This window comes from Bacillus rossius, chromosome 1, assembly GCF_032445375.1.
Source record: "Bacillus rossius redtenbacheri isolate Brsri chromosome 1, Brsri_v3, whole genome shotgun sequence".
Lineage (NCBI taxonomy): Eukaryota > Metazoa > Arthropoda > Insecta > Phasmatodea > Bacillidae > Bacillus > Bacillus rossius.
The window spans coordinates 5311042-5332203 of record NC_086330.1 but is presented as its reverse complement, the minus strand read 5'-3'; the positions used below and the strand labels follow the sequence as shown (position 1 = coordinate 5332203).

Below are 21162 nucleotides of genomic sequence, written 5' to 3'. Positions count from 1 at the left end.
TGTCACTACGAGCGAATTCTGGGATTAACTCTTGAAATACAAGGAATGTAGTATAATAAGAAAATGTCTAGACTCTTTTAATGTAAAATTAGTTATTCAAAATATAATTTTTTTAAAATTGTGGCTTTTTTTCCTTTTTAAAAATGTTCAAATGTGAGGTAAAATTCTTCCGTTGCGGCTTTTCCGTAAATTCATAATAAAATTCCGAGAATACTTTTTTTTAATACTTAAGGTTTTCCTTAATTTACTCCGTAAACAACATAAACAATGTTTCTAAATTATTCCTGGTTTCCGAGAAATTACCGTTTGTAGGTTACATTATATAGTAAATGGCCATCGCCATGTTGTGCTTTAATTTTGTTGCCGCTCCTGCGGTTTTTCATATGTAAGAACATGAATATTTTGCTTTTGGATATGGTGACGCAATGGAACGTAAATAATTACTTAAAAAAAATCACGTGATTTCCAAACCCAAGCGCCAACCTTTGATAGGTTTTTTTTTTTAAAAAAAAAAAAAACATTATTGAGGCATGAAGTGCTGATTTGTTATGTGTGATAGTACATAACCTGACGTATAAAAGGAATTGTCATTACGTGTATAAAATGTAATGATTACATTTTTAAGACGATATGACAGGGGTTGAGGAGGAAAGCAAAAGTACCTAAGTACATGTGACTTGTGTAATGCGACAAGGAGTCATGCCCTCTCTGATTCCACTCTGCGCATCAACCATCATCCCCTTCCCCTCTTGCGGAATAGCAGGAGGGGCGTCTGGCCAAATCGTTATGCATAAGCAAATACCGTAATAGGACAATATAGGAAACTGGCCAATTAGCATTGGCGAAGCGCGAGACAATTTACTGCATTGCTTTCTAGATATTTTACACTCCATTCTGCTAGATGCCACTACTGTAAACCAATTTACGCACACTTACACTTATGCACTCTTACACTTATGCACACTTATGCACACTTACACACACTTATGCTTATGCACACTTACACATGCATGCTTACACTTATGCACACTTACACTTATGCACGCTCACACTTACGCACACCGCCAGGTTCACTGGCATTACTTTTCTCGCTTAATTCTTACCAGTTTTCCATATTGTCCCTATTACAATATTTGGTACAAGACAAGAAAGAGTCCAAACAGATATATTTCATGTATGATAGTTTGATGTATGATGTTAATTTTTTTTAAATTTATTTTTTGATTGATTTTATAAGGGTAATTGGTTATCGAAAATTACTATTTCAATTAGGTGTATAAACCATGTATCTTGTTGCCTTATAGTTCAAATATAATTCTAATTACCAGCTGCACTAATGTAATGGGCTAGTAATACAAGCTTAAACGCCCATTGAATGCCATAAGGCCTTTGGGTGGCTCGCTTGGAAATGACTCTCATGCCAGCCATCTTGGTGGAGAGAAGTATTAAAAAGAAAATATGTCTAGGACTTACGTGTATATTTTTACACTTGTTATACAGTACTGTAAAATTGATATACATAGCTTAGTCCAGCATATTTCAACTTTTGATCACACACAGCCAGGAGCATACTCAGAATTTCTATTCTTGGCCGGTTTGGGGGGGGGGGGGGGGGAAATGGGACCACTTTGCCCGCCATTTGCTTTCAAATTATTTCCATTTGTTGGTGGGAATGGTAGATTTTTTTTTGTCTTTCAGGTTTCCAACAATGTCCTGGAATGAGGGAAGTCACCATTATATAGGTACTGCAGTGCACAATTTAAGAACTCGTACGTTCAGTAGTTAATGTAAATTTAGAGCAGCAATAGAAGTGTCTTGCTAGTATTTATTGTGACATTGGGAGCAGGGTCTCCACAGTTAGTACTTTCGTACTAGATCTAGTACTTTTATAAGTTTTTTAGTGGTGAAGTACAGATCTAGTACTTTTTTCTTTAATATAATATTATTACAGTAACTCCAATATGTTTTATTATTAAGCGTAATTATTTTTAAAACCTATGGAATGTATGTGTGTGTTTGGTGTGATATATTTAAGTTAGAGCATTGCAATATCATAATAACTTCCTAAATTGTTAAAACCATAACAAATTATAATTTAGTACTTTTTTTTTTCAAATCTAGTACTTTTTTCTCGCCTAAGTTGGTACGAAATATTTTTTCCTTGTGGACGCCCTGATTGGGAGCAGGACCTTCTTCAGGGTACTTGCTGGTGACCTTGGGGGCTGTTGTTGCGTGAACTGTGTGTGTGTACGTGCTCCTGGGAGCGTCGAGAGAGTGTGATCCTTGACTGACGGCCACTCCGTTCGAGTATGCTGTGCTGCTCACCATCATCGCCAACTGCGTGGTGCTGGCGCTGGAGGAACATCTGCCCTGCAAGGACAAGACCATTCTGGCGCAGAAACTGGTATGCTTGCCCCGCCCTCCGTCCGTCCAGTGCCGTTCACGTTTTCCCGCCAGTCGCACGTTGAGCAGGTGTATTACGTCTGTCCCTTGCCCAGGGTGGGAGAACTGGGTAGGCGCCAGCAATGCTGCGTTTTTTGAGCTTAGGGATGCAGCCACTTGTCTGGTTAGCTGAGTGTGGCAAGGGGGTTGCGGTGGTGTCAGCTGGGATGGGTAGCCTCAACCTCTTGACATAGCTGGACCTCTAACACCTTTCCGGTTTGCGTGTATGGCGTATCCGTACCCAGGCCCGTGGGGGCCCCGGGGCGGCAGGGCCATTAGGCTAAGAGCGCCGGGTAATAAAAGAAAAGGGGGGGGGGAAACCCCTGTGTCATGAAATCATGTCCCTTGCCCAGGCCCGCAGATTCTGAGGTGTAGCAAAAAAATCTAGGCAGGAACGTCGGAACGTTAACGTAAGTGCGTGTGACAAAAAACTTCTTGTTTCCAAGGAAAGTTATTACAAACGTTAGCACTTTGTTTATAATTAATTTTTTTTTATCAGATATCGTGTTACTACAAGACTTAACAACCAAAACACGTAAGAGCAGTTTTTTACAAATTTTTTAGTACACATTTGTTATTCATGCTGAAATGAAGTCTCCCAAACTCAAAATTCCAAATTGTTAATGATGACAAAAAAATAATTAAAATTTATTTAATCTGTGCATAGGAAAGGGGACTGTTATTATTAAACCCCTTCAGTTTTTTTTATTAGGCTTGTTTTTATACAATATAGTTTAGGATAGAAAGAGTATAGGGGCAATATGAAGTTTCTGCCCTCCACACATAATAATCCAGAGGCAAACCTCTCCTGTCTCAACATCACTTAATTCAGAAAAGTTTTTTTTTTTCTTGTTAGTTTATAAACACCCAATTTATTGTGTTTTTTTATAAAAGCAGGTAGATAAGAAAGATAAAGAGTATATTTTCCCAACTACACATTGCTGAATTTTCTTGCAAGACTGAATTTTAACAGCTGTATTTTTATGTGTTAATATTATAATGTAATAATACCTCTTATATCATTTAAAGGCAACAAAGATTATGTGTAGACTGTAAATATAACTTTGTACTAGAGGGTCGACAACATGGATTTTATTTGTCCAATTTTATGTCTTTGGTGTTTCATTTCTGCCCCTTCTTTTCCATCCTTATTAACTAATTTTATTAACTCTTTTCCACATCATTCTTAATGTTGTCAACGAAAATCATCATTATTTCTTGCTCCTTCTAACATCTAGTAACAACTGTGTAGAAAGAAGAACTTAGAGAAAGCATAGTTTTCAAATATAAATCTTATTTTTGTTAACAAATGAGAATGGACCATGTGAATTTTTCCCATAGCTTGGCCAAGCCAGCCCAGTAAAGTCTTGCTACTATTTGCCAACTTTACACTCCACTCTGATTGGCTGACAAAATGTGTTTGCCATACAAAATAGGTGTATTATTAAGCACAGTTTTGAATAGTTTGGGCATTTGTAGTTATTGTTTTGAGATTACTTTCCTGAAAATTTTGTCCAATTTTTTTGACACGGTAGCTGGTTCGCTAACACATTTTTTTTTTTAATAATCTTAAGTTAACATTTTGTGCTCGTCCTGTGTTCTCACGGCTGAACTCACTGATCCACGAGACTGGTGTTCATACATGTATCGTGCAAAACTGCGGAGTCATCACGTACGAAAATGATAAATATGTCACTAGTTTGCTGATGTACAGTGACTGGGCAACCACGAACTCACTGGGGGGGCAAGGGGAGTGGTACCGGAAGTACCCTGAGAAAACCCGCCGGCTCTCCGGGGCATCTGGTCCGCCCTCGTAACTCGAGTCGTGATCGTCGGGGGAGCGAACACGTGTGGCCTTGGCGAGAGGAGATAGTGCGCCCCTGGCCAGTCCTGGTCTCTTGGGTCAAGTCCGTCCTGCTCCGCGTGCTACAACTTATTATCTTTGAAAGATTTGTGCAATGGGAGTGCACTTGATGTGAGCTTTTGGACATACGCCATTGCTTAGCACATGTATGTCTGTAGAAGAAAACTACAAAAAGAAAAAAAAAAAAACCAAAAGACAAAAACACAAATTAAGCAAAAAATTGCTGTTGTCAACAGGATATAAACACCACATAATATGACATGTGCTCAGCAATGGCGTATGTCCAAAAGCTTACATCAAGTCATGCTACAACTTGCGTGTAGCCAATGACATGTTCCCGTCTCTTCCTTTGCAGGAAAAAACGGAGATCTATTTCCTGGGGATCTTCTGTATAGAAGCTTCCCTCAAGATCTTAGCTCTAGGTTTTGTACTGCACCCTAAATCGTATCTGCGGAATATTTGGAACATGATGGATTTCGTTGTAGTTGTAACTGGGTAAGTCACTTTGTTTCGCTAGCTTCTAGTAGAACCGATTAGGCCTAAGTGTAAGTAATGTATTTTAATTTTTCTTAGTTTTTATTATAGAATTAAGTATTCTGTTTTTTTTTTTTTTTTTTTTTTTGTGTTTATATTTCTATGTTGTCTTAACTACTTGAATATGCTGATGAACAATTTTGTTCAAAGAAATATAGGTCATTAATTATCCTGGGATGCTTATGTTAAGTACCTAGTTTACGTGTGCTCATTTAGATATTATTGCCCTTTTAATTTATAAGATGATAAAGTCATAAAACAAAATTGGTCTCTAGATTTTCTGATGCCAGGGGTGCCCACAAGGGGGGGTAACGATGCAGACTGCATCTTTAAAATTTCAGAGGGGGGGGGGGGGGGTTAAAATACGAGAAAAATGTATATATTATTTACATAATTATAGCTTCTAATGTGAAAATACGTTTCTGGTGCTTTGATAATTGAAAGGGATCTTGTAAATCAAATTGGCAACCCCGCACTTTCCTCAACAAAAGCAGTTTGGCATCTGTCGGTTCAGGATGGAAATATTACCTGATATGACCAAAATTATTATTAGAAAATCAGTTTTAATTAATGCAAAATGTGATAAAATATAATACTAAAAAGTATAATATTATAAAATAATTGAGTAAATCATTGAGAAAATGGCATAAACAATTTCGGGGGGGGGGGGGGGGGTATCATTAGGTTAGGGGGGGTGAGTCATAGTGTTTGGGGGGGGGGGGGGGGCACCTCTGCTGAAGCTATTATGAGATGTGTAGAAAATTTTCATGTTGCCATTGAATATCGTGTTTTATAATCTGACAGATATATATTTGTAGAGCAGAACTAATAACCCTTTAACATTTGCATGATGACAAATAAAACACTGGAAAACCTATTTTCATAAATGACCATTGAATTCTACCGTGTTTTGGCCCCAAAAGATCAGTTTAGAGTATTTTTAAATGTGACAGTGTTTATATTTTAATTCTACAGTAAAACTGAATATATCATTTATTAGTGATCAAATAGAACAGACATAAATCCTGTAATATGATGTCATTTTATTATCATAGAACGGATAAAATAAGGATAAACTTTGATTACTATTGTGTAATATTGTGTGTGATATTGTGTAAATCCAGTTGATTTCTTAATCATAATTCACTGACTTATTTCTCAGGTCTTACATCAAGGGTAAAAATGAGTTTAGATCAGCTAAATATATAATTAATATCTGTGATTTGCTATAGCACTTCTGTCAAACCTTTTTAGCAGTGAGGGAGGGGAGGGGGTTTGTAGAAGTTTTGTTTCCAGAAAGGGATTTCGTGCACTCAGCCTTTGCACTGCATGCACCCTGGGTAAATTAAACTCGCACCTTTCTGGTGAACCTCTTTATAATAAGCACCTTCTTATAACAAGCATTTTGCTAAGCCCTAACACAAAGCATTTTCTCCTCTGTATAACAATTTCTTCTCTTTTGTATGAAACCTCGTTTATAAACAAGGGACAAAAATAATTTTTCAAAATAATTTTTTAAATAGCCATCATTTATTAATATTTAATAAATTAGTGTGTTAAAAACTGAACAAATTACTAAACAAATAACTTTTTAAAGTACTAAAAAAAAATAAGTGTTTAAGAATTCCTAACAAAGTGATAACGTAAAAATTCACGACACAAATGGGAAACTGTAAAACAATGCCACAATTACCAAAGTTTGCTGATAAGTTTGAAAAGATGGACAAGAAAAGTACATAATTATCTCATTCCTTGCAAACTTAAATAATGTGTTTACTTTTGTTAGTTTCTTAAGTTTGTTTAGTTTATAGTTTTCATCATGTTCTTTAGAAAAAGATTTTTTTTTTTTCCCACAACATATTATTGTGCTTAATCACAGACACGGTTTCATAGCTTTTGGTAATTTTGTACATTTCTGAACTGGATGAAACAGAACAACAGATGAAATAATTCTGTTTTTTCAAATACTAATTGCTTTAAAAAATTTACTGCAGTATTTTTTTTGATGATCGGACTCAAACTTTGTGCGTGGTGGCCAAATAAAGCTGGTCCGATGCTAGCCTGGTTTCATCCCTACTCTAACAGAGCGGGGCGTAAATTTAGTGGATGGTGTGGAATGCCGAATCAAGCAGTTTTTGTTTAAGAACATACTTCCAGTAACACCGTGCAAATTTGAATTTCAAGCGAAACCAGGCGTCGCCCCAGGGGCTGATAGGACTGTGATGTTGGGATGCTCGCAGCTAGCTAGCGACTGCACGCGCTAGTGACCCTGCAGTCCGGTGCACAGCGCAGCGAATGTAGTTTACACATGCAACTGTAGAAACTAGTGAGCATGGTGCTGCGACTGCAGAATTTCCAAACAGCAGTGGCACTCAAATATTAAAAGTGGTCGGTTAGGTTAGCTACATTTTAAAACACTATGGATGGTTAGTTAGGTTAGTATAGCTACATTAAAATACTTTAAAACACTATGGACGGTTAGTTAGGTTAGTATAGCTACATTAAAACACTTTAAAACACTATGGATGGTTAGTTAGGTTAGTATAGCTACATTAAAATACTTTAAAACACTATGGATGGTTAGTTAGGTTAGTAAAGCTAAATTAAAACACTTTAAAACACTATGGATGGTTAGTTAGGTTAGTATAGCTACATTAAAATACTTTAAAACACTATGGATGGTTAGTTAGGTTAGTATAGCTACATTAAAATACTTTAAAACACTATGGATGGTTAGTTAGGTTAGTATAGCTACATTAAAATAAACAGAGAAATATAAATATATGTATAAATAAACCCGAGTTTGGTCGAAGGTGAATATTCAAGCGTGTTCGGGCAGGGACAGAACTTGATGTACATCTTAGGCTTCCCCACGACAGACTGCACGTTCCCCGAGACGGCCGAACACACGCGGTGGCCCAGGGAGGCTGGAAGTATAGCAGTGGGGGAAGCAGAGCCCCTTCGTAACAGACTCGAGCGCAATGCAGTGAAACCCCGTTAATGAAAACCCTGTTAATACAAAACTCTCATCGATAAAGTGTTGTCACAGTCCCTAGAAATTACGTTATCAGTTGCAGTGCCACGTAATTTGTGTAATACAAAAGTATGGTTACTATGTTGTACAAAGTGGTTTTTGTCCCATGAGTAAACAGTTCCATAAAGTAAAAAATGGTCAGTAAAAATATCCCAGAATAATGCAAAGAAACAATGTGAAGTTCAAAATAAATGATGCTATTTCTTTGGTTTTGTGTAGTTTGGGGGAAAAAGTTTAGAAATTTTATTCATTCAGAATGTTGCTAATATTTCTTTTTGTTGGCAATTTATATACCTTTGCTTTATACTTCTGACTCAAATGGTTTTATAAGTACAAGATTTTATTTTTAAGGTACAGGTGAAACTATCCAAGTGTTTTTTTTTTTTTTTTTCAAATTCATACAAAAAGTACATATTGTGCTTTATAACAATTTTTTAAATTTTTCCTTTGAGCATATACTATTTTTTTAGGTGTGTTATGCATGTACTAAATTTAAAAAAATATATATTATTTTAATTTTATTTAGATTTTTATATAAAAATTGTGATTAAAATTTTTTGTATGTTTAATACAAACCTTGTTATTGCAAAGTGACAAAATTGTGGTCCCTTCAGGTTTTGTATTATTGAGGTTTGACTGTTCCTTCACTTGTCCTAACCAGAGACTACCTGAAAGTGAGAGTTGTCACACCAGGAATGGTGATGTTGCCAATGCTTACATGGCAACTCTAGACATACGCACTCGTCACCTGCCTCGCACAGAGCACTTCAAGGTCACTGCGCTGTGATCGCGCATCCTCTGAGCCAGCGGAGTTGGGCCTCTTTGTGCATGAAATTCAAATTTGTGCACCACGGTTAGAACTTGTAACTTTGCGGGCTTGCGTTTCAAAACACATGTTCACTAACAAAAATGGCTCGATTTGATATTCCCTACCACCAATTTAAACTTATGCCCGTAAATTCCTGAACATTCTGCATAAAGATCTCCTCTGTTATAAACACACAAATATTCAGTCCCTTAAATTTTTTACTATCTAGGGATTTCACTGTAACTTGATTTCTCGCTGATGATTATGAGCTTAAGGACTATGCCGTTGTTTTTAAGACTCGCCAGTTGGCGGTAGCAAGTGGGGAGGACAGTTAATGAGTAAACAAACGATATAACAGGAAAAATATATTTAATACTAACATTTTTGAAAAAATTAAACTTTGTTAAAGAGCATAACAAGTGAAAATTTGAATTGGTTATAGGCCTACTTAATATTTCCTTTAATAATAGTCTTTAGCTATCTTTGAACAATCTGTTAAATGATGTCATTTACCGGTTTGGAGCAAATGCTAAAGCTCTATTACTTTATTATAAATGCACTGCGTTCTCTCACAAAATGAATTAGTGTTGGGGATCGGGATACGAGTCTGGGGCGTAGGACATGATTGCTGCACTTACCTAGCGGGGAGGTCGAAAATGCCTGCCACAGACGGGAAGGCTTCTTTTCACAGACGAGATAGCCAAACGCCCGATCGTGCATCTTCAAGGTTTCTTTTTTTGTTCATTGTAACTCATGATAACTAACGGTCAATTAGGTTAGGTTAGCTACATTATAAATACTTTAAAACATTGTGAACGGTTGATTTTGATAGGATAGCTACATTAAAGATACTGTGAAATCATGTAAACAGTTTCCTATCATGAACTTCGGGTAACTTGGGGTGTGGCTCTCTCGTCTGTGAAATGAAGGCTTCCCGCCTTAGACACCCACGTGTCCGTGGCTCCACTCTTCTCGGTACTCGCTGGTGACTGCGTTGGCCCACTCGTAGAAACTCTACTGGTTCGGCCAGTATTTTTTTAAATAAAAAAAACATGTTGATCATGACTTATCAGGTTCTTCAAGTTGCCCTCAACATGTCAAACCAGAGCAAAAAATACATATTTTTTTGCCTTCATATCCAGTGAATGTTAAGAAAATTCATTAAATATATCAATTTCAGCTGTTTACTTCTACACTCCAATAATATTTACAATGAAAATGCTTGTAATTAAGTGCAACTACCACTACCCAGCCACTTTCGCAACACTCCAGAAAGATACCTAAATATTTACCCAAAATTTTAGTAGTTTTACCTTTTTTTTGAATTTTTGTATGCCTTTAATTTGTAAAAAAATATTCTGATACTTATTGATTTACAAGATTTTCTTGGACATATGCCAGCAATGGTGTATGCCCTTTAAAATATTTTGAATCAACCATTGCGAGCAACGTACCTGATATTTGTTAATATAATTTTTTATATTAATACTGCTTGAAAATATACATTTGTATTATTGTGTATGTTGTAGTATTGTTATGAATAAATATTAGTTTTTTTCAGTTATAAAAACTATGTATGTTTACCAATATTTTGTAGTCTTATGTTATAAGTCAACTTGTAGTAACTGATTCAAGTAAGTACGTGTGTAGTATGTATGAAATCCGTACCGGCTAAGAATAAGCTAAGTTGGCCGAAGGGTCCCGTGTCCCTTTTGTGTCGGAGGGTAGGAAGAAAGAAGGGAGCTTTCGTTCCCCTTCTGCCGTACTTGCCTTCACGTCAGAGCACAAGGTCACTGAACTCATAACTGAGAGTGGTGTGGTAAGTATTGAGGTCAAGAGGACACTTTTGAAAGAGCTTTTAACTTCTTACACTCCTATCACAGCGTGTCAGAATTAGCGTTGCAGGGGTAGCCAAACCCCCCCCCCCCCCCCCCCCCGGCCCTCATGTTTCGGACAGTAGCCTTCGCACGTGGAAACTGTCGGTTCCAGCATGTGTCGCACAAAGACCACCACACAGCTGGCAAGCGAGTTCGATACATCACCCGAAGAGAGTGGAATGATCACTATATAAAACACAGATTTGGTCTGTCAAATTCTTACATCATTTAATTGACCATCTTACTTAGAAGTTGTCAAGCACTTGAGTGGTGCATTTGAGATTGGTCTGTCACATTATTAGAATAATACATATTTTATAGTTTTGAAGTAAAATTACATGAAAAAGCATCAAAAGAACCCATTTATAATGAAATAAGTGTACTTTCACAGAATTGAATTTTAATGATTAAATTTATGAATTGTAATGAATTATTAAATTAAAGGAAAGTAATGAAATCTGTGTAAATTTTACCTAATTGAACAAATTAATGTTAAATAACTGAAATAATTTTAAACGATACAAATGAAAATTAAATAATTAACTAAAATAAAGCTGGCAAATTATTACATTTTCACTAGTAAGAAACTACTGTTGTTCCAAAAGTGTCCATATTGGCGTGAGTACACTGAAGCACTGAGCCGTCCCAACCCCCGCGTGCCAAGCGCCAACTGCGCGACTGACAGCTGACCAGAAGCTCACGCGTCGCCAGCCTCGGCCGCCGTGCAAAGCCAGACTGTGAAGAGCGCGTGTGTGTCTCAGGTCCATGACGCTCTTCGCCGAGTCGAACGTCGACTTGGATCTTCGGATGCTGCGCTCTTTCCGCGTGCTGAGACCTCTCAAACTGGTCTCGAGAATTCCAAGTAAGTCGGCCCGCCCCCGGCTCCCGGGGGCGGCGGACACTTCGCCCCCTCCCCCTCCGTAGCGGCTAGAACAGTAGACCAGTTACCGTCGTATCAACGCTGGTGTCCATACGTTGCCAACATGTGCGCTAGAGTCTGCTGTTTGTCGTCTTGGTTGGAATGTGCTCCCTTTACTACTTCAGACTACGTATTGTATTTACTCTCTTAATCGTTTTCTTATACATAGGTGCAGTCCACAAAAAAAAAATAATAACCTAGATGGAGTACAGTATTTTAATGTCATTTCCTGTTACTTTAGACTAGAGTTTATTTATTATCAAATAGGTTTGTGACCAGAAATTGTGCTCATAAATGTTGCTAAACTTACAAGCCAAAAAAGATTTTTCAAGGTTCACGTTTCTGAAACTACTATTAACAAAGTAAAAAATTTGGAATGTTATTTTTACAGTGTTTCCCAAACAATGCTATGTTAAGAGTTGCTGCTTGATTGCATTTTCAAAGCTTTTTTTAAATTCATCTGTGCGGTTTTGATTTGGCATTGATTCCATTAACAAACAAAGATCTATTTGTTAAATGTTTAAAACTCAGTACACATAATTATTACACAGGCTTTTCTTTCAGTGTTTCATTTTAAATGTTTTTTTATCGATAAGTAGATCAAAACTGTAGCTATTAATAGATGTTCAAAGTTAAAATACTAAATAATGAATGAAGGATAAACGTCCTGCTAGGGTGGTTTTGTAGTTCCCTCGTTTCCATTCCACGCCTCCTGAACCACTCAGGTAAATTATTTGCCCTGCGAATTCAAATTGGGAAGCACTGTTTCGCGTTCGTAACCGAGCGATCGCTTCCGTCAGGAGCTAGGGAACATTTATGTGCATACTTTTTGTTTGGGGTCTACATATAATGCTGTGTGTCATTGTGTTGCAGTGATGCCGATTTAGTAGAAGGCTCACTTTTACCTCAGACGGAGCCGACTCATCCGTCCGCTTCATGCCAGCAAATAAAAAATAATAATTAGTTGTGCTACATTCAAGGGAGGTGCTATTTGTGGATACAGACATAATTGGTCACTACCAGTCTCATCTAGGGCGAGAAATAATCAACTTATTCACATTTTCTTTGACTACGTTGAACAAAAACAAAGCAGTGTTTCCCAAATATCGTGGAACCCAAATTCACTAGTTAAAATACAATAGGACTTGTAAATTTTGTGGTACAGTGTTGTAAAAAAATTTAGTGACATTTCTTTGAAAAGGACTAAGCCTTCAAACCTTTATAATTTTTTTTAAATTGCTAACAGATTGTACATACTTAGCATCAAGCAAGAATTATTACTTCCTATTCACAATAACTAATATAGCATATGTGTGCAAACAACTAAAGCCGAGGCCACACAAAACACTACGCTATGTTTGCGATGTTCCCTATGTTCGCTGTGCCAGATGACCAGACGGCATAGTCTAGTTCCCGATGTTGGTGAGACGCATGCCGTGGGATTCGAGTGATGATTCTGACGATGATAATATTCTGCTGGCTCTCACAGTATGTGAACATAAAAAGAAATGGTTTCGTGAATTTATTTTCAAAACAAACGATTTTGAAGAATTTCATCCTTTTATGAAGCAGTTGCTAGTGAGGACAAAACCAAATTCATGGATTATTTCAGGATAAATTAAACTCAGTTTGATGGCATTCCCTTGAAATTAAATCCTAGGCATTGTCCTGCATATCCTGCCTTCTATATTCTTCTATTGATTTTATTCCATAAACATGGATATTTTCGTAATATTTCGATTCACTTTTCTGTCTACTTGACTATTTAAAGCACAATACTAGAGAAATCGAACTTCATATAAAGCTAATGCAGAAGTACAGCACAATTCAGATGCAAAAACAAAGTTTTTGTTTATCTGTGCATGAGCAAAGTCAGTGACATTTCAGAAAAATAGCCAAGAACCAAACACCTGGCGATGTCACCAACATAGCAAACACAGCAAACTCAGCTGTGTGTGGCCAGTGACACCTCAGATGCAGATGTGTAGCGAACATCATGAACATAGCGAGCATAGCGCTCTGTGTGGTCGTATCTGAAGGCTATTATATATATTTTTGAACTCCCTAAATGCCAAGTGTACACATTACTTTGCATAACCTGTCTATTGGAGTCACATAATATATAATAAACTTTTAGAAGGATTTAGGATGTCGATAAACTGCATTCTGACTATGAAAAAGTAAGTTTGCAAAAACTATCAAACAAATTATTTTTCCAGTACAATCATAAGTCTTCATCTCAGAAACTTAAGTTTTTTTTATAATATAATGTTGTCTGTTAAATCAGAAGCCCCGTACAAAATGTTTGTGTATTCAGTCACAGGGCATTTGATTTTTTTTTTTTTAATTTATTTTGACAATCTTTTTTTAGTATGTTTGATTGAAATACATACTTTATATTTAAAATGTTTTTAAACATAGTAAGAGGTGCTTGTTTGGGAAACAATTCTTTTTTTTTCCAACTTTAACTGATCTATTTCAAATTTAACATCATTACTGACAGATTTATAAACCCACTGAACTTTAAATTTCAAATCAGAGCAAATTTTTTTTCCCTCATGAATAGCACCTAGTTTGAATGAATAATGTCAGTTTTCCGTTGTAGTTATAACTTTTGCATTGGCTTGTCACCAGCGAATTCTGGCTCATGAACTTAACTTTAGCGTAAAAGCACTAGATTAACCTCCTCTTTCCAGGAACTGAGTATTTGTCGGCGGCATGCGGAGTCGGGCAAGCTTTCTTAGTGTTCGCCAGTAATGCAGACACTGAACATGCTAGCTTAGTTACCATAGAGCTAGATGTCTCCTAGTCGTAGCAGTAACGTTGTCAGTTAAAAGTTTTACTCTCAGAGTCTGTTCACTGCCAGTAGGTTAGGTCGAGCCATCCACTCCGTTTCGGGTTTTAGAATTTTAAATCTCGCTGACGTTTTGCTTACGTCAACAACACAATTGTTTTTAATTCTTAAAGGATTGTGTTTTTTGTTTCAACTATTGATATTGGTTTCAGTTTGGCCGAGAGTAATTGCTGAGTAAATGTTATTTGTTTAAATTTATTTATTTTTTAGAAAAATATTTCTACACTTAAAAGTCTTCAGAGCGGTCTGTCAAGTAGTTAATAGCTGTGGTCGCAGATCCTTTAATGTAGTAATCCTAGGCCTTAGATGAACTGGATGTAGCAGCTGATGTAGTGGCGACAGAGGCCAGAATGGTCAAACTTGTTCGACCAATCTCGAGGGCTCGACATGCTATCTGGCAGTGAAGAAACTCAGTTTTAGGTATCAGTGATGGTTGGCAGCGATGATGAATGAAATGTTGTCGTTGTTACTTCTTTTATTTTTTTATTTCTCTCCTAGCTTTAAACCGTAGGTAAACAGAAAGTGTGTTTATAATTTAGACTCTTAGACCTAGCGTTAATAGTTAAAGAGTTATTTTAGCCCTACATTAGCCGTGTGGTGTTCTTATCGCACATGATTTTGGTAGTCGTGTTTGCCATGTTGTTGATTTATTTATTTATTTATTTTTGGGGCAGTGATAGCGAGTAATTGCTTCCGCAGGTTCATAACTCTGTTCACTTATTCTGAAACCGAAGATATGGACATGGATCTGAGAACTTTGAGGGCCATACGGGTACTCAGGCCCCTCAAACTCGTCTCTGGGATACCCAGTAAGTACCGGCAGCTGCAGCAGTTTTGTAACGCACTCTCGACACACACTCACTCACACACACACGCTTGCCCCTCCGTCCGTGCAGCGCGCCCCGGACCACACCACGGGCGAGCAGGGACACGGTTGGCTAGCGATGACCTCGGTGTGACTAGCGTCGCTGTGACCTGCATGCAGGGCAGTTGGCGTGCGTCCGCGCTAGGCGCTGCATTCCGTTCACGAGACCATACTGAAGTCACCCATGCTATGCCATCTGCTGAAACCATTCATATTTTTGTCAATTCCTTTTTTTTTTTTTTGCAACACTAAAATGTCCAAAAATCGCTTTTTTTAAAAAAATAAAATGCTTAAGCTGTCTTTACGCAGCCACAAAAAATATTAGGTTTTTACTAATTATCTCTTTATTAATAAAAGAGCTTTTTATAAAGATTTTGCTGAAAAACTTCATTTTAACATGTAACATTTGTTTAGACATGGGCGAGAAAATTTTTATTGGAAATTGGAAATAATTAAAACTTATACATATATAATTTTTTGTATACCATAAAGGATGCAATATCTCACGAAACCATACTATTTGAAAAAAAATCAAGCATTTTTTTTTTTTTTAAACTGCTCACACACATAATTTCAAATAATGTTAGGACCTTTAAATGGTTATTATACTTCAATTTCTATTAACCCACCTTCAACTTGTTTTCTGACTCTTTATTTGAAAGTTAAAAACATGTTACCATCTTAGAGTTATATTATTTGTCACATATCCTCCATTAAGAACTAAGATTTACATTGAAATTCATCACTGCATTTTATATTTTTTTTAATGTTACTTTGCAGTACATACAATTACTATCTTAAAAATTGTTCTTTAAATACTTGTACAATATACATAGTTAATAAATTGTTTCCTGCTTTGTAGATTGTAGAAATTGCATGCTATGATTGTAGATATAATAGACCACCTTTTTAGATTTCAGATTTATCCAAACTATTTTATATTAGGTATAAAGTAGATGAAAAATTGTGTCTTTAATGTAAAGCAACATTGTTTTCATGTATGTGTTATTAAATCTATAAAATTCAGTAGATAGATAGTTGCAATGATATCTGTGTATATTTTTCTATTTTTTGAATGTACTTGATAAAAAATTTGCCAATAGTGAGATGTGTTTGTAGATGTAGTGAAAGATTTTAATGTTTTTGCTGTTGTTTCAATTTATGACTTAAAAACCATATCACAATGAAACAGCATTTTTAGTGTTGATGCTATCTCAGTAAAATTGTTTACTGAATTAGACATAAGATCAAAATTAATAATTAATTTTGAAATTTTGAATCTTGAATTATAAATAGAAAATATTTTTCTGAAAAAATTCCCTGAAAATAATTTATTTATGACTATATTTAACTACTTCTCACACACAAATATATTCTAAGTACATTTACTTGAAAAATATATTTTCATGAGTGTTGCAGATATAGTATTTTTCTCAAAAATAAATTAATGCCATAACTGTCAGCAGTATACTTCTACTATGTTCTACTCTTAATCTGATTTTTATGAAAATGAGTATTTGAATGTTTAGTGATATTTGGTAAATTGAATGATTAGTAAATTGGAAAAATTGGTTTAAGTACAAAAAAAGGTATATATATACTGTCTGAAAATGCCTAGTTTTTAACTTTGTTCACTGAACACTGCAAATATCTTTCTGCATAAATTAAGTGATGAGATTAATTTTTTTATAAATCATTTAGCAGATTTCTCGGAAAATGAACACATTGATAATTTCATTTGCTAGTTAGGAAAATGTTCTAGAAGAAATTAGGCTAATCAGTAGAGACAGGAAAAATTCGCGAATTCATTTCGCGATAGACTAAAATACAAATAGTTATACCTCAGTGCTGCCTCTGCTATTGGCTCACAACTCACCTGGATGACTCTGGGCCAATGAGAAACACCCAACCAATGCTGTATCGAATCACAGGCTGCTACGTTGGGACGTCTCACAAGACAGCAACCAATGAGTGGGTGATATTTGACCGAGTGTACGTAGAACTATGGAGTTCATCCTACAGGTCATTGAACCTGCAAATTTTTCCGGTCCCTGCTAATCAGTTATGTCATTTACTATTTCTCTGTTTTTTTGTCTTAGGTTCTTACGGCAGTTTGGAATTTTTTTTTTTCTTTTTCCCTTGAAATTAAATGCACAGTATGTTTAACGAATGCAGCATCCTGGTAGCGTTCCCAAGGATAACTGATGGGACCTGAGTACTTCTAAGACAAAGCTCACGCGCGGAAAGCAGCATCTAAGGACGAAGAAACAGCGCCTGTTGTGGCGACCTGTGAACAAGGCACCTGAGTGGATGACCGTCAGTCTTGGAGGGATCCCCAGTGTGTAGGAAACACAGAACGCAGTGGTGTGGGAAGTGGGACCACCTTGAGGAAACCCCCAACACATGTCTTGTCCAGGAAAGGGAGATAAGATGAGTCCTGGACCTTAAATAAAATTTCTGGAAAATTTTGCTCCCTCCAGGAAATGTTGAAACTCCTTTGTGAATTTCCTACCGTAAGATTACATATATTGCTGGCACATTTGTTTGTGCCAAATATGAGGGGGGAAAAAATTAACTTTCCTTTTAGTTTCATCCCGAAAGCCAGTTACAGAACGTATTTTCCAAAGTTTACATCAAGTTAATTCAGTGTTAGGATTATAGAGCGAGAGAGCAAAGCTGTTAAATGATGGCCTCTCGTTCCAGAGGAGCTGAATTTGAATCCATTGTCCACTATATCTGGTCTGGGTACTCCAGTTTCCAGGAATCACTCCGGGCCTCTCTGGAACGGTCCGTGACCTGTACTTTCCCCGATTAGACCTGACTCTTGTGGCGTACGTCCGTCTGTGATGAGCTCGCGTACTCGGAGCTTGCGTGACTCGTACATGAGCGTGAGACGTTACACAAGTGGTCAGCAGCCCCCTGTGCACACAGGGATGGGGGTAGGGGGGGGGGGGTAGCCCTGACCCGTGTCCCCACCATGGGCACTAGGTTAGAGGGGGCGCAGAAAGTGTGAAATGAAAAGTGAATAGAAAAAAAAATAAGTCTACAATATCTTCTAATATTGGAATTTGACTCTTTATCAATAATCATACAGAGTTTAAAAATAATTTAATTTAAAATTTTACATGTATTTTAATTGATGCAAAAAATGTATGCATGGTACGTTTATTACTGTACAGATCGCGGGGAGGGTTACACACAATTTCTGTCCTGATCGCAGGAAAGCCAAGTTCCATCCTTTTGTGCACAACCACGTGAACGTTAAGCCCTGTCGAGTCAAATAACCTCGTTGTGGGCGGGATATGAAATCCAAACAAACACTGAGAAATGTGTTAGTTTTTGTTTGGGAAGCAGTGTTGCCGACCGGGGAGCAGCGGGCCGGCGGTGAGTGTGGTTCTGGTGGCAGGCCTGCAGGTGGTGCTCAAGTCCATAATAAAGGCGATGGCGCCGTTGCTGCAGATTGGCCTGCTCGTCTTGTTCGCCATCGTCATTTTCGCCATCATCGGGTTGGAGTTCTACTCTGGGGCCTTACACATGACGTGCTATAGGATAGACAACTTAAGTGAGTGCATTCGCCTGCTGGTGGAGGTGGATCCCTACACACGTTTGGGTTTCCTCTGCAATGCTTCTTTTATGGAAGGACACAATAAAACTTAAGTACAGTAAACTCCCTATTATCCGCGCATGCTACGAAAAAATACAGCACACATGTAAATCTGTATTTTATTACAAGTCAGCATATTTGAACTCTACTGACGAGTGTATTGTGTGCAGTATACAGTAAAACGCCACAGGCCTTCTCGGAACTCACACAGTAGGCTGGCATGCGTTGCTATTATTGTCTTTGTCGCGCTTTGTTTCTAGTCGTATGGTTGCTTTGACGAGCAGACAATCAGCCAAGTTCGCTCTTTTACTGTACATAAAATTTTTAGATTTTTAACTTGAAATTAGTGTTTCCTTTCCCCCCCCCCCCCCCCCCCATTTTCGGCTCTTTTGCGGATTATCCGCGATTTTCACTATCCGCGGTGGCTCTGCCACTTAATTTCACAGATAATTGGGAGTGCACTGTATAGTAAATCTTTGGTTAACCATCACCGTTCAGACCAAGGCTATAACGCGTAACTGAATAGACTGATGAAAGCTTTCAATACATATGTACAGTAATGTGATTTCACTACAGGCTTGAGATGATAAAGAACATAAAATCCTTTAATTGAAATAATACATAAATATTGTATTAAATATTACCAAACAATCAATATAAACTTAAATACTTAAAAGAGTAGTAATGTATGTAAACACAATAGCGGCTGATTAGCGATTATTTAGTGGTGCTCCAACGATTAAATAGCTCATTACTGTGGTCATACAGTATCTTCATACAGTAGGGCATGAAAGTAATCGTAGACAATTTTAAAGATGTGCTGTTCATTTGTTAATACGTACATTTATTTTTTAAGATGATGATAGACGACAGAAACTGATGGTTTAGCAAAGTTTTACTGTAACACATAAAATACACAGTATGTCATCAAATCACAAGTTAATTAATAAAATAAAACAATTAAAATAAAACTTTCCTTAGATCTATCTCCTAAATTTTTTCTTCGACATACAAGATTCAAGACTGTCATTGTTTTGGCATGTAGTTTCTTACGAATATATGGGCAAAGTAAATTGTAGAATGTAACTGTATTTTTGATATTAATTATAGTTTACTACCTGCTTGGTAAGTGATGAAGTTTTTATTTAAAAAATATTAATTAATGGTTTATTAGTAAATATGCCTCACACATTTGCATCTCTAATGTTTAAATTTAACAAATTGGGCTTGTGTAAATAATTAAAATTATATTTTATTGTTTCCAACACTTTGTTAAAATTACTATATAACATAAAAAATAAATATAACAAAATTCCTTGCAAATATGTTAAAAAAAGATTGTGTTTTCAATATAAAATGCCAAAATTATCATTTTACATTTAAAAATGCCAAAATTACCGTTATTATTAGTAGTAATAGCATCGGCTATTTCTTAAGGTCTCTATTGATGTGGCACCTGATTTCCCAGTGTCACCCTTAATGCTCCTGTCAGGTATTGTCTTCAAGGTTTCATTGTGATTTATCATGGGACAATGCCTGAGGAACAGAGTAGGATAGCTTCTGTTCAGTAAGGTCACACCCCACTTTCCTCTGATCCAACTCTTGAACTTGATTTTCAGAGAGTGCCTCGAATTCACGTCTCAAACTCAATTCTGTATCTCAAGAGACAGGAACAAAATAATGCATGAGCAAAAGCATAATCAACTTGCAACCATTTAGACTTTGATTGAAAAAAAATTTTTTTGGTCACAATTGCTACCTGCATAGCTGAATAAACATTGTGAGAGTACTGAAGCTAAACATTTTTTTTTTTAAATTGTCCGCAAGGAATAAATAATGTAGGCCTAGTATAGTGCTAGTGTTTGAAATTCTGATTTTTCATTTCTTGAATATTTCCCTTCAATGCTTTTTTTTCTTAGAGTGTGAAATGTTTTTGATGATGTGATGTCGTTTGAAGTGTGAGTCGCTTGTGTTCGCAGAGGAAATAGTGAAGGAGGGAGACATAGCGACCCCCTGCATCATCCCCGATGTCGAGGGCAAAATCCCCGACGGGGCCAACCCGTGCCAGGTGAATGTTTCTGTTTGCCATCCTGGCTGGGAGGGCCCCAACTTCGGCATCACGTCCTTCGACAACATCGGCTTCGCCATGCTCACCGTGTTCCAGTGCATCACCATGGAGGGCTGGACCGCCATTCTGTACTGGGTCAGTGCGCTCTGCCCTCCCTCCGGACGAACCTTCCCACACACCCTCTGCCCGAGACTGCAGCGAACCACTCCACGTGTCGTTGCTAGGGACAAGGTTGCATGGTGAATTGCGACAAGACCGAAGTAACACTGCAAAGCACGGCAGTAGTTCACATT

General features: G+C 37.0%; 1 protein-coding gene across 1 annotated transcript in view; it reads left to right on the top strand.

The window, feature by feature from the left end:
* The window catches only part of LOC134531463 (voltage-dependent calcium channel type A subunit alpha-1), a 362182-nt gene that overhangs the window by 172156 nt on the left and 168864 nt on the right, over positions 1–21162 (top strand). The window contains exons 3-7 of the mRNA XM_063367179.1: positions 2299–2404; positions 4662–4801; positions 11321–11421; positions 18604–18759; positions 20781–21004. Coding sequence (XP_063223249.1) covers positions 2299–2404; positions 4662–4801; positions 11321–11421; positions 18604–18759; positions 20781–21004 — 727 coding nt within the window. The remainder of the gene's footprint in view (positions 1–2298; positions 2405–4661; positions 4802–11320; positions 11422–18603; positions 18760–20780; positions 21005–21162) is intronic.